Consider the following 14696-nt stretch of genomic DNA (forward strand, 5'->3'; position numbering starts at 1 on the left):
GGCCGCGCCGCCGGCCGGGCGGTGTCAGGGGCCGCGGCCGCTGTGGGGCGCGGGCCGCATTCCGCGGTCAGGTGGCTCCTCCTTTGTGCCGGCGCGGCCGGGGGTTAACAAATGCCGTCGCAGGGCCCGCCCACCGCAGGGCCCCGGAAGGTGGATGTGCTGGGCGCAGGGGCGGAGCTGGCCCCGGGCTCCTCCGCTCCGTGGGGCCACACGCTCCGTGTTGGGGCGTGGGGGGGCCGAAGAGGCATCCCCTTCCCGAATGTTCTAGAGGAGCCTTCCAGGTCTTCCTGGCCAGAGAGGAGGGAGATGGGTGCATCTGCTCCAGCAGAGGGACAGCCCCCCACTCCACCCCTCACCTGCCAGGTGGGTAGAGGCCCGGGGGTCCAGACAGGGAGACACCACCCTGGTTGTGGGCTGGGCCTGCTGTGTACTGGGGGCGCCACATGGTGAGAGCACCTCAGTTCTCTCCTAGGGCCACCAGCGATGCTCTGGGAGCAGTAGGGCCAGGGGAGGCAGAGAGAAGCCTGACAGAGCTGCAGCGCACCCTCTCAGCCAGCATCCTCACTAGGTACTGTGGTGATGGGCTGCACACCAGGAACCCCTGCCAGGGGGGCTCCACAGAGGCAGGACAGCATGCCCCCCCACAGCACCCCCTCCGCAGACATGTAGGCGCACCCACCTCAGCGCCAGATCATACCCCAAGGTCAGCACTGTCCAGAGGACAGACAGCCTGGGGTCCCAAGGTGCCTCAGCTGAGGGAGAGCGGGTCCTCTGCCACTGGTCAGCCAAGGAAAGGTTCTGATAGGCAGGACCTGTGGCTCCCAGGAGAGCTCACACCCTACCCTGTCTTGGTCTAAGTCCCTGCCTGCCACCAGCTGACAAGAGACAGGCCCCTGAGTCCTAAAGGCAGGTGGCCAGGGCCCAGGCTTCATATAGGCGCCAGACGAAAGGTCTACAACCCATGGCAGGAGGGAGGGGATGTCAGAGATCCCCCAAGATGGCTCCCCATCAGATGTGCAAAGGCCTTCTGATGTGCAAAGATCAGAGCCCCCATGTTAGCCCCCACCACATCCTTCTGATAGGGAGAGGAAACTGAGCCCCCCATATTAGCTCCCCCAAGTACTCTGATGAAGGAGGTGTCAAAGTCCCCCATATTAGCCCTCCCACGTGCTTCTGATGGGGAAGGTGTCAGCCCTCATACTAGCCCCCTGATGTTCCTCTGATGAGGAGAGGTCAGAAACACCCCCCCCCCCATTCCTCTGTGCCCACTACATTCCTCTGACAGAGGAGGTGTCAGAGCCCACCATATTAGCCCCCCATGTCCCTCTGGTGGAGCGGGTGTCAGTACGCCTCATGTTAGCCCCCATGTCCCTCTGATGGAGCGGGTGTCAGTACCCCCCGTGTTAGCCTCCCATGTCCCTCTGGTGGAGCGGGTGTCAGAGCCCCCCATGTTAGCCCCCATGTCCCTCTGATGGAAGCGGCTGTCAGTACCTCCCGTGTTAGCCCCCCATGTTCCTCTGATTGGGCAGGTGTCAGAGACCCCGTATTAGATCCCGTAGTCACCCCTCACATCCCTCTTAAAGAGGTGGTATCAGAAACCCCCTCCCCCTCTCCTGAGTGGGTATCATTTGGGGCCTCCTTCTACAAGCCTCTATTGGATCTGGCCACTATTGAGGAGGGGGATGGGCCTGTGAGTCATGGTGCTCTGGGCTATGGTAGAGCCTGGGGGTTCAGTCCAGGGTTGCATCAGAATCACCTGGAGACCCTTTAGAGAAATAGGTATCCTTCCAAGAACTATGGCTATGGGCCCAACATGTGTCTGGTGTGACATGCTGCCCGGGGTGTCTGCTGCTGGGGCAGCCCCTAGGCCCTCTTCCCCGCACAGCTTCCTGAGGGGCCCACCTGGGCAGACAGGAATTCCATCACATCAATCAGTGCTCACATCTGAACCACAGCCCCTTCCAGGAACTTCTCCTGCCAGAGGTCACTTGTGTTTCTTGGAAAGGCCACTGCAGCAGCCCCCTAGACGGATAGTCTCATCCCAGGAGCTTATGTAAATGTCCCTATCCTTCTCATTCAGTGTTGGCCCTCACAGTCGTCCCCCAGGAGAAGATGGGGCCCAGCCACCTCAAGGCTGCAGCCACCAAAACCAGCTTGGTGGAATCTCAGGACCCTTTGCTGGGGGTGTAGGAGCCTCTCCCTGGGCCCTGTCTGGGCTCAGCATTACTGCTGTGGGCCTGCATGCTGGGGTGAGGGGGCCTACAGGACCCATGGCAATGGGAGAGAGAGAGGAGTGCCCTTCTTCTTCCTGGGCCGGTTCTCTCAGCAGCATTAAAAGGATTCGCCAGACTCAAGGCAGTGTGTCCTCTCGGTCTCTGCTGAAACAGCCTCCTGGATGGCCTCCCTGCAAGAAGGTCAGCTCCAGAGCAGAGGCTGCAGGATTCTTGTCCACTAAGAACACGGTCAGTGCTCAATTAGCAGTTGCTGATCACCAACTTCATGGTGAAATGTGAGAAGGTGAACTTTCTTCAACACAAAGTACCCAGAAAACATTCTTTTTGCATGTAAAAAGTTTTTTCTCTAAAATTATGTTATTTTTAATGTCTTATCCTCTCACAAAAAAGTAAAAGTAACAACAAGTGGTGATCCTAATTCAGTCCTCAAATGATCTCTCCTACTTGACAAGCCTGTGGAATTCAAATCTGGAAACAAGAATTTGTTAAGATCCCTCAAATTTTTTTGAAACCCAAGGAGGCAAAGTTACTGCGGAAGCCCATCTGATGGGTGACACCTAAGGCTCCACTAGCCTAACTGTGATGGAGCACTGTGGGGTGCTCTCCCTGCCTTCTGCCATACACCCAGCTCTCACCACACGGGACTCCCTCAGCTGCTCCAGACTTTACTCATCCACCCATCTACCATCTATCCATCCATCCATAAGTCCATCCATCCATCCATCCATCCATCCATCCATCCATCATATATCCCCACCCACCCATCCACCTACACATTCATCTATCATTCATCCATCCATCCATCCATCCATCCATGTATCCACTTATCCACACACCCATCCATCCACTCATCTATCCCCCCATCCATACATCCAACCATCTACCCACCCATCCACCCACCTACTCATTCATCCAGCAGCCACTCACCCACTCATTCATCTACTCATCCATCCATCCCAATCCTGCCCCAGAGTTCACATTGCCAAGCTTCATTATATGTTACTATTTCTCCTACTCTATCTCTCATGAACTGTAAGGCAGGTGGCTTAGCACGGCCCAAAGCCACGAACTTGATCCACAACAGCGGAGCCTCTTACTAAAGACAGGGTTCCCCTGGTTCACCCTCTTTCTTTCCAGTGCAGGAATTCTTTTTTTTTAAAGATGTATTTATTTATTCATGAGAGACACAGAGAGACAGAGACATAAGCAGAGGAAGAAGCAGGCTCCCTGTGGGGAGCCTGATGTGGGACTCGATCCCAGGACCCCAGGATCACGACCTGAGCCAAACCACTGAGCCACCTAGGCATCCCTCCATGCAAGGATTCTTTCCACCTGAGAGTGGGTCATCTAGGTTCTCCTTAATTAACAATTGGGTGGGTAGTTCCTTCACCTTTTGAAAGCCTGGGTTGTTAGAAATTTCATCAGATAGAGCAGCAATCCCCTTTCTTGCAGATTTATTAGCTTGGTTCTTGAGAATGGGCACCTTACATCTTACCCACCTCATATTCCTGGTTTTGAGCCTAGTATATAGCTCTTTACAGACTCTTAGATCCCAGATGGATGGATGGTGGATGGATGGGTAAATGGATGGATAAATGGATGGTAGATGGATAAATGGATGGTGGATGGATAAATGGATGGTGGATGGGTGGATGGATAGATGGATAAATGAATAGATGGTAGATGAATGGCAGGAAGGATAGATCATTGACATTTCACAGGAACTCAATAAATAATTGGTAATGAAACAATGTCAAGTTCCTGGCAAAGATGGCTTTCCCCGTGGAGAAGGCTTAACTCACAGAACGACTTTGTCACCAAATTTCCTTTCTCCTTCCTTTTCCCAGCCCCGACCTCAGTTCTGAAACTGTGACATTTTCCATATGCCTTATCCTCTCACAGGGAAGTGAGAACACCTGGCAGTCCTAATTCAGTCCTCAAATGATCCCTGGTACTTGACAAGCCTATGAAATCCAAGTCTGGAAACAAGATCGGTCCTGTTCCAGAGTTCTGAGACCCCGGGAGGCAAAGCCCATCTCACGGGTGTGGAGGAGAGTCCTGGGGCCAGCAGGGCGGTCTGAGCAGCTCCAAGGGCTCAGGCAGGTGGTGTCCCAGGGACTTGGCACACTGGCAGCACAGGCCCTTTGGCCACCATCCCAGACCTGTGTCCCCTCCTCCTCTCCTGACCTGCTGTAGCCCATGGCCAGTGACAGTGACAAAGGTGTTTCCAATCTCATTCCCAAGACACGGTTCCCTTCCCACGGTGGGATGGATCCCCTCTCGTTCCCTAGCTGCCTCTGTTGTGTAAACAGAAGCAGAAACCTGACAAAGCTGCTGTCGGTGGCTAAGAACTTTACTGTGACTGGGGCAGCTGCCAGGGCTCCAGACCCCAGTCTGATCCTTGCTGTGCCCTCCCCGCCCACTGCCTCAGGGGAGCCCCATCCTACCTCCCCCAAAGCCTGAGGCTACTCCAGCCGGTCAGATAATGACCTTCTTCTTTCCAACACCAGTGGAAATCTGATAAAAGCAACAGGTTCTCTATCCAAAAACAACAACACAACCCCACACACACAAGCTTTCTGACATGGCCTGTGATTCCTGCTTGGAGTGACACTACCCCAAGATCCCTGGATGGGAAGCCCCAGTCCTGCAGGTGTCACCCGGGCATGCAGGGGTCTTCCTCCTGCACGACCTCAGCATGCACTTTTACTTTTTCTCTGGAAAGAACCGTGGACATACAGAGGCACTGCAGGAGTGATGCTGACTCCGTTTCCCCTCCCAGACCTCCTGCAAGGCTAAGAACCCACAGATCCAGCTGCATCCATTGAAGCAGAGATCCCTGGGTGTTAATTCCAGACTTCACCCCGATTTCACCTATTTTCCACCTGTTCAGGGTCCCCTCCTAGGTGTGTCTGCCTGGCCTTGCCCCTTGTGCCCTCGAGACCAGGAGATGGGTCAGGCCTTTGGGGTTTGCCTGACATTCCTTGACTCTGCTGGGAAGGCCTCCATGGGTGTCCCTGGAGCACCTGCTCGAGGCACCTGCCGCCTGCCCACTGTGGGGCCCGCCGGCTAGGTGGGCCAGGCAGGGCATCTGCTATGCCAGGTCTCAGCTTCCCAAACTGCGTGGAGGCCGTGTCTTCCACTTCCAAATGGACTTTCTTTGCCAGCACAACCCATCTCACACTTTTCTGGCCACAGGTCTTGTGGCGTTTCCTCAGACGCTTCTTCTCCTTCAGAGCAAGTTGAAGGATACACGGTGTCCTCGGCCTTCGGACCTGGTGTGTGATGAGCCCCTTCTGCTCAGGGCAGAAGGGGAGATTGGGACCCACAGGGGAGCCAATTGGGGCAAGCTGTGAGCAGGGCTGGACTGAGTTCTTCCTCCCAAGTTGAAGGCCTCCCCCACCGCCCTGATCACGCCCTTCCCCTCGAGTGTGTCTGGCGGCCTGGCCTGTCTGCCTGAGCCTGATAAGTAGCAAGCCCTTGTTCGGGTAAGGGGCAAGGCCCCAGGCTCGGTGGCTCTCCCCCAACGTCACAGGAGGGTGGTGGGCGGAGGCCGAGGCAGTCTTCCCCCAGGAGGAGTGGTTCTGGCCACCAGGGGCCTCAGGCAGCTTGAAGCAGCACTGGGCTGTGTGCACTGGGCTCCCTGAGTGTCTAGAACACCGGCTGCAGGAGAGGCCCCAGGCCAGCGCCAGCAGTGAGCCCAGTCTGGCTCCAAGGAGAAAGACAAAATAAAGGTGTGGCTCTGCTGGAGGGGAGGGACAGCGGGACAAGGTGCCTGGGTCCAGGCCACGCTGGCATTTATGCAGAGACCTCAGACCTGCAGAAGGCAGCTCCGGGCCTGAGAACTGATGGACTGTGCTACAGAGGAGAGTGAGGCAGGGCATCCAACATCTGGGGGAGCAGCTGTCTGCTGGCCTTCGGGGAAGGGACAGTGAAGGTTGCTGAGTGGGGAGGGGTGGAGAGCCAGCCCCACAGGCTCAGATCCTGCTGGGCCTCCCTGTCCCAACCCAGGGCTCCTGGAAACGCAGAATGAACAAGACACAGTCCCCACCTCAGGGAGCTTCCAGGCCAAGGAGGGGACGAATCAGGAGAGGGTGCAGGTGAGAGCTTCCCTGGCCAGGCAGTGACCACACTTGGACAGCATGGCCAGACCCTGGCTGAAGAGCACACGGAGGAAACGGCAGGTGCACATGACCAGAGGAGCAACTGGAAGTCTCCCTAGGGGAGTGACAAAGGCTGACTGTGGCTGGAGGCCAGGGAGCAGCTGCCAGAGCTGGGGGGGGCAGCACGTGGGGGGGGCCTATGCGCAGGTCAGGCAAGGACACAGCCCCAGGAGCTCAGAGGGACCAGGCAAGACGCACTGGGCATGAAGCAAAGGGCTGTGCCCTCAGCCTTGTGTGATGTGTATGTGCACGTGTGCTTGCATGTGTGCATAGGTCTGTGCATACGTGCTTGCATGCGTGCGTGTTTGTGCATGTGTGCATGTGTTCTGCATATACATGTTTGTGTGCACATGTGTTACATGTGTTTGCATGTCTGTGTGTGTTTGCGTGTGTCCACGTGTGTGTATGCATGTGTGCATTGCATGTGTGCAAACGTGTGTTGTGTGCATGTGTGCCCATGTGTTTGTGTGCGTGTATGCTTGTGCACACGCTGTGCCTGTGTGTTTGAGATGTATGACACACACATGTGCATGGGGGAAAGCTGGAGGCAGGTGTGCAGGTCACATCCAGGAGCCTGTGATGGTACAGGTGACAGACGCTGAGGGCTGGACTCAAGGGCAGGGGAGGGGAGAGGGGAGGGGACAGTACTTGTGCGTTTTTCAGTGACAGGTATGTCGGCTCTTGGATGAGTCTGAGTGTGTATGCTGCTGGCTGGAACTGTCTCGCCATTCCTCTGCCTCTACCTGCCTGGTGTCGGGGGTGAGCGAGCTTGAGGAAGCCAGGGGAATAGCCCACAGCCTCTGCTGGCAGCCTCTGCTCACTCCCCAAGATGAAGCCCACCTGCCCATCCCCCAGCCAAGACCAAAGCCACCAGGCACTGATGTGGGCGGGGACACGTCTGCACCCCACAATGGGAGCCACTGGGGGCCCCAGCACCATCCAGGCCTGCTGCCCAGGAGGGACGTGGGGACACAGCAGGGCACCCAGCCCATGCCCAGCATGGAAGGCCTGGAGGGGCCCATCCTCACACCTGTCCTGCTCCCTTCTCCCTCCTGCCGGCGCAGGAGAGGTGGGATGCAGGTCCCCATCAGGACAGCAGCAGAGATGCCCACAGGTGCACCGGACACCGGACACCAAGCCCAGGTTCAGCCCCAGGCCTGCTGAACTCCAGAGCCCGTGGCTTTTTATCTAGATTTTTAAATTCCTGCTCGCCAGCAGGTAAGCTCCCTGAGGCTTCCATATTCCCTTCTGCAGAACTTGGCAAAGAGCAGGCTCCATATGTGCATATGGAGGAGTGAGGGAGGCCCATCCGTTCACACAGGGTAGCCCCATCCTCACCTTCCCCCCAGAGGGGGTCATTGCTGGGTCCCCTCGCTGGAAGGCTCATGCAGACGCAGGACGCACGTGCACTTGTGTAGTCAGGGGAAGCCCAGCTGCAGACGTAGCCTCTGCAGAGCCCCCACAGCCTCCCCAGTGCCCCCTAGGCCTCTGTCTGCTCCTGGTCAGCCTCACCAGCTCCTGCTTCCCAAGCCCCACCCCTCCTGCATGGCCTTTCTGCAAAACCATGTCCCCACACTCAGTTTCCCCTCATGTGGAGGGAGAAGGCTGCATCTGGGGGCCCCAGCAGCCTCCAGACCAGCCCCCAGGGTCAGCAGGGGCCTGGATGCTACAGCGCTCAGCATCTCCAGGTCCAGGAGCATGGGACCAGCATGGGGCAAAGGGTCCAGTGGAAGCACTGACCTCAAGGAGGTTCCAGAAAAAGTGGCCCTTCAGCTGGACCATGCAGGTCCCTGGAATTAGGGGTGGAAGATGGGAAAGTGTGCGGGCAGAATGAGAGGCACAAGTGGGCAGTGTGCGGGCCAGGAGCTGCCCCCAAGCAGGCCACCAGGCTGCTGGACACTTTCATCCTGGACGTCTGGGTTGGGGGTTTCTACCACGGGTTGTTTGGGCCCAAGAGGAAGGGGTCTTTAAATCTGCCTTTTCTCAGTGGATGATTTTGAGATTCATTCATGCCCCTCATTTTGTCCCCAATTAGACAGAATTCCACTTTACTGGTCTAACTGAGGTAAAACTGACACATAACATTCAGTTTCAGGTGTACCACATACTGATTCGATACACGCACATATTGCAGGATGACCACTACAGTAAGTCGGGTTAGTACCCCTCCCACCATGTGCTTACAATAATTTTTCTCGCAGTGGGAGCTTCTGCATCACATCGGCAGAGCTGACTGATTTCATGCCACGGATTTTTATCCGTTCACCTGCTGATGTACATTTGGGAGCCCCCAGCCAAGCCCTCTGCTTCCTGGCCCCTGAAGCACCTGAGCTTCCTCGGGGGTGAATACCTAGCTGAATGGCCAGTCACATGGTAGGGGTCTGGCTTCAAGAAGCTGTCAAACTGCTTTCCAAGGGGCAGCACCAATTTCCTTGCCCCCAGCAGTGTAGGGGGTTCAGGTTTTGCACATCCTGGCCAGTGCTGGCTCTGATCTGACCCTTGAATTGCAGGGGTCCCTGTGTTTCCTCATGGAGACTGATACCCGGTCCCCCACCTGGGGCTCGTTGGCCCTGCCTGGCCATTGGGGAGACTGTAAGTCCAGCACCCACAACCACCCCAGGGACTCAGGCCCAGCCCAGCAAGAGGCCACGATACCCTGGGGCCAGGTGCCAACCCCTGCAGCCCTGCCGGGTCCTGCCAACTGGGTCGCCTCTCTCCGCAGCCACCCGGGAGTCTGCCTTTGTGCACGCCATCGCCTCGGCCGGCGTGGCCTTCGCTGTGACACGCTCATGTGCGGAGGGCTCCGCTGCCATCTGTGGCTGCAGCAGCCGCCACCAGGGCTCACCAGGTGAGGGCTGGAAGTGGGGAGGCTGCAGCGAGGACATCGAGTTTGGTGGCATGGTGTCCCGGGAATTCGCTGACGCACGGGAGAACCGGCCAGACGCCCGCTCCGCCATGAACCGCCACAACAATGAGGCCGGACGCCAGGTATGTTATCAGCCCTTGGCTGGTCCTGGAGGTGCACGGGGAGTTGTCCATCCAGGCCGTGTGCCCTCAGGGGGTGGGGAAGGGGGCCATTGTACACCGGCCCTGTGGGGGCTGGGCGATGCACTCTCTGACCACATTCTTGAGGGTCCTGGAGACATGGAAGATTTCTTTTTTTTTTTTACATATAAATTTATTTTTTATTGGTGTTCAATTTGCCAACATATAGAATAACACCCAGTGCTCATCCCGTCAAGTGCCCACCTCAGTGCCCGTCACCCATTCACCCCCACCCCCCGCCCTCCTCCCCTCCCACCACCCCTAGTTCGTTTCCCAGAGTTAGGAGTCTTTATGTTCTGTCTCCCTTTCTGATATTTCCCACACATTTCTTCTCCCTTCCCTTATATTCCCTTTCACTATTGTTTATATTCCCCAAATGAATGAGAACATATAATGTTTGTCCTTCTCCGACTGACTTACTTCCCTCAGCATAATACCCTCCAGTTCCATCCACGTTGAAGCAAATGGTGAGTATTCGTTGTTTCTAATGGCTGAGTAATATTCCATTGTATACATAAACCACATCTTCTTTATCGATTCATCTTTTAATGGACACTGAGGCTCCTTCCACAGTTTGGCTATTGCGGACATTGCTGCTAGAAACATCGGGGTGCAGGTGTCCCAGCGTTTCATTACATCTGAATCTTTGGTGTAAATCCCCAACAGTGCAATTGCTGGGTCGTAGGGCAGGTCTATTTTTAACTCTTTGAGGAACCTCCACACAGTTTTCCAGAGTGGCTGCACCAGTTCACATTCCCACCAACAGTGCAAGAGGGTTCCCTTTTCTCCGCATCCTCTCCAACATTTGTGGTTTCCTGCCTTGTTAATTTTCCCCATTCTCACTGGTGTGAGGTGGTATCTCATTGTGGTTTTCATTTGGATTTCCCTGATGGCAAGTGATGCAGAGCATTTTCTCATGTGCATGTTGGCCATGTCTATGTCTTCCTCTGTGAGATTTCTGTTCATGTCTTTTGCCCATTTCATGATTGGATTGTCTGTTTCTTTGGTGTTGAGTTTCATAAGTTGTTTATAGATCTGGGATACTAGCCCTTTATCTGATACATCATTTGCAAATATCTTCTCCCATTCTGTAGGTTGTCTTTGAGTTTTGTTGACTGTATCTTTGCTGTGCAAAAGCTTCTTATCTTGATGAAGTCCCAATAGTTCATTTTTGCTTTTGTTTCTCTTGCCTTCATGGATGTATCTTGCAAGAAGTTACTGTGGCCAAGTTCAAAAAGGGTGTTGCCTCTGTTCTCCTCTAGGATTTTGATGGAATCTTGTCTCACATTTAGATCTTTCATTCATTTTGAGTTTATCTTTGTGGATGGTGCAAGAGAGTGGACTAGTTTCATTCTTCTGCACGTAGATGTCCAATTTTCGCAGCACCATTTATTGAAGAAACTGTCTTTTTTCCCGTGGATAGTCTTTCCTGCTTTGCTGAATATTAGTTGACCATAAAGTTCAGGGTCCACTTCTGGATTCTCTATTCTGTTCCATTGATCTATTTGTCTGTTTTTGTGCCAGGACCACACTGTCTTCATGACCACAGCTTTGTAGTACAACCTGAAATCTGGCATTGTGATGCACCCAGCTATGGTTCTCTTTTTTAATATTCCCCTGGCTATTTGGGGTCTTTTCTGATTCCACACAAATCTTAAAATAATTTGTTCTAACTCTCTGAAGAAAGTCCATGGTATTTTGATAGGGATTGCATTAAACGTGTAAATTGCCCTGGGTAACATTGATTTTTCACAATATTAATTCTGCCAATCCATGAGCATGGAATATTTTTCCATCTCTTTGTGTCTTCCTCAATTTCTTTCAGAAGTGTTCTGTAGTTTTTAGGGTACAGATCCTTTACCTCCTTGGTTAGGTTTATTCCTAGGTATCTTATGCTTTTGGGTGCAATTGTAAATGGGATCGACTCCTTAATTTCTCTTTCATGAGTCTCTTTTTTTTAATAAATTAATTTTTTATTGGTGTTCAATTTACCAACATACAGAATAACACCCAGTGCTCATCCCGTCAAGTGTCCCCCTCAGTGCCCGTCACCCATTCACCCCCAACCCCCGCCCTCCTCCCCTCCCACCACCCCTAGTTCGTTTCCCAGAGTTAGGAGTCTTTATGTTCTGTCTCCCTTTCTGATATTTCCCACACATTTCTTCTCCCTTCCCTTATATTCCCTTTCACTATTATTTATATTCCCCAAATGAATGAGAACATACCCTGTTTGTCCTTCTCCGATTGACTTACTTCACTCAGCAAAATACCCTCCAGTTCCATCCACGTTGAAGCAAATGGTGGGTATTCGTCGTTTCTAATGGCTGAGTAATATTCCATTGTATACATAAACCACATCTTCTTTATCCACTCATCTTTCGATGGACACCGAGGCTCCTTCCACAGTTTGGCTATTGCGGACGCTGCTGCTAGAAACATCGGGGTGCAGGTGTCCCGGCATTTCATTGCATCTGAATCTTTGGGGTAAATCCCCAACAGTGCAATTGCTGGGTCGTAGGGCAGGTCTATTTTTAACTCTTTGAGGAACCTCCACACAGTTTTCCAGAGTGGCTGCACCAGTTCACATTCCCACCAACAGTGCAAGAGGGTTCCCTTTTCTCCGCATCCTCTCCAACATTTGTGGTTTCCTGCCTTGTTAATTTTCCCCATTCTCACTGGTGTGAGGTGGTATCTCATTGTGGTTTTCATTTGGATTTCCCTGATGGCAAGTGATGCAGAGCATTTTCTCATGTGCTTGTTGGCCATGTCTATGTCTTCCTCTGTGAGATTTCTGTTCATGTCTTTTGCCCATTTCATGATTGGATTGTCTGTTTCTTTGGTGTTGAGTTTCATAAGTTGTTTATAGATCTGGGATACTAGCCCTTTATCTGATACATCATTTGCAAATATCTTCTCCCATTCTGTAGGTTGTCTTTGAGTTTTGTTGACTGTATCTTTGCTGTGCAAAAGCTTCTTATCTTGATGAAGTCCCAATAGTTCATTTTTGCTTTTGTTTCTCTTGCCTTCATGGATGTATCTTGCAAGAAGTTACTGTGGCCAAGTTCAAAAAGGGTGTTGCCTCTGTTCTCCTCTAGGATTTTGATGGAATCTTGTCTCACATTTAGATCTTTCATTCATTTTGAGTTTATCTTTGTGGATGGTGCAAGAGAGTGGACTAGTTTCATTCTTCTGCACGTAGATGTCCAATTTTCGCAGCACCATTTATTGAAGAAACTGTCTTTTTTTCCCATGGATAGTCTTTCCTGCTTTGCTGAATATTAGTTGACCATAAAGTTCAGGGTCCACTTCTGGGTTCTCCATTCTGTTCCATTGATCTATTTGTCTGTTTTTGTGCCAGGACCACACTGTCTTGATGACCACAGCTTTGTAGTACAACCTGAAATCTGGCATTGTGATGCACCCAGCTATGGTTCTCTTTTTTAAAATTCCCCTGGCTATTCGGGGTCTTTTCTGATTCCACACAAATCTTAAAAAAATTTGTTCCAACTCTCTGAAGAAAGTCCATGGTATTTTGATAGGGATTGCATTAAACGTGTAAATTGCCCTGGGTAACATTGACATTTTCACAATATTAATTCTGCCAATCCATGAGCATGGAATATTTTTCCATCTCTTTGTGTCTTCCTCAATTTCTTTCAGAAGTGTTCTATAGTTTTTAGGGTATAGATCCTTTACCTCTTTGGTTAGGTTTATTCCTAGGTATCTTATGCTTTTGGGTGCAATTGTAAATGGGATTGACTCCTTAATTTCTCTTTCTTCAGGCTCATTGTTAGTGTCTAGAAATGCCACTGACTTATGGGCCTTGATTTTGTATCCTGCCACACTGCCAAATTGCTGTATGAATTCTAGCAATCTTGGGGTGGAGTCTATGTAGAGTATCATGTAATCTGCGAAGGGGGAGAGTTTGACTTCTTTGCCAATTTGAATGCCCTTTAATTCTTTTTGTTGTCTGATTGCTGAGGCAGGACTTCCAGTACTATGTTGAATAGCAGTGGGGAGAGTGGACAACCCTGTCTTGTTCCTGATCTTAGGGGAAAGGCTCCCAGTGCTTCCCCATTGAGAATTATATTTGCTGGGGGCTTTTCGTAGATGGCTTTTAAGATGTTGAGGAATGTTCCCTCTACCCCTATACTCTGAAGAGTTTTGATCAGGAATGGATGCTGTATTTTGTCAAATGCTTTCTCTGCATCTATTGAGAGGATCCTATGTTTCTTGTTTTTTCTCTTGCTGATATGATGAATCACATTGATTGTTTTACGAGTGTTGAACCAGCTTGTATCCTGGGGATAAATCCTACTTGGTCATGGTGAGTAATCTTCTTAATGTATTGTTGGATCCTATTGGCTAGTATCTTACTGGGAATTTTTGCATCCATGTTCATCAGGGATATTGGTCTGTAATTCTCCTTTTTGGTGGGGTCTTTGTCTGGTTTTGGACTAAGGTCATGCTGGCCTCATAGAAGGAGTTTGGAAGTATTCCATCTCTTTCTATCTTTCCGAACAGCTTTAGTAGAGTAGGTATGGTTTCTTCTTTAAACGTGTGATATAATTCCCCTGGGAAGCCATCTGGCGCTAGACTTTTGTGTCTTGGGAGGTTTTTGATAACTGCTTCCATTTCCTCCCTGATTATTGGCCTGTTCAGGTTTTCTATTTCTTCCTGTTCCAGTTTTGGTAGTTTGTAGTTTTCCAGAAATGCGTCCATTTCTTCTAGATTGCCTAATTTATTGGCGTATAGCTGCCCATAATATGTTTTTAAAATCGTTTGTATTTCCTTGGTGTTAGTAGTGATCTCTCCTTTCTCTTTCATGATTTTATTAATTTGAGTCTTCTCTCTCTTCTTGTTAATAAGGCTGGCTAATGGTTTATCTATCTTATTAATTCTTTCAAAGAACCAACTCCTGGTTTTGTTGATCTGTTCCACAGTTCTTCTGGTCTCTATTTCATTGAGTTCTGCTCGACTCTCTTCTTCTGCTGGGTGTAGGATTTATTTGCTGTTTTTTCTCTAGCTCCTTTAGGTGTAAGGTTAGCTTTTGTATTTGAGTTCTTTCCAGTTTTTGAATGGCTGCTTGTATTGCGATGTATTTCCCCCTCAGGACTGCTTTTGCTGTATCCCAAATATATTGAATGGTTGTATCTTCATTCTCATTAGTTTCCATGAATCTTTTTAATTCTTCCCTCATTTCCTTGTTGACCCTTTCATCTTTTAGCTGGATGGTCCTTAATCTCCATGTGTT

At 51.3% G+C, this 14696-nt stretch overlaps 1 protein-coding gene across 1 annotated transcript in view; it reads left to right on the top strand.

Moving 5' to 3' along the window:
* The window catches only part of WNT3A (Wnt family member 3A), a 46198-nt gene that overhangs the window by 24056 nt on the left and 7446 nt on the right, over positions 1-14696 (top strand). Inside the window, exon 3 of the mRNA XM_072784803.1 lies at positions 9120-9385. Within this exon, the coding sequence (XP_072640904.1) occupies positions 9120-9385 (266 nt within the window). The remainder of the gene's footprint in view (positions 1-9119; positions 9386-14696) is intronic.

Source organism: Canis lupus, chromosome 18 (genome assembly GCF_048164855.1).
Source record: "Canis lupus baileyi chromosome 18, mCanLup2.hap1, whole genome shotgun sequence".
Lineage (NCBI taxonomy): Eukaryota > Metazoa > Chordata > Mammalia > Carnivora > Canidae > Canis > Canis lupus.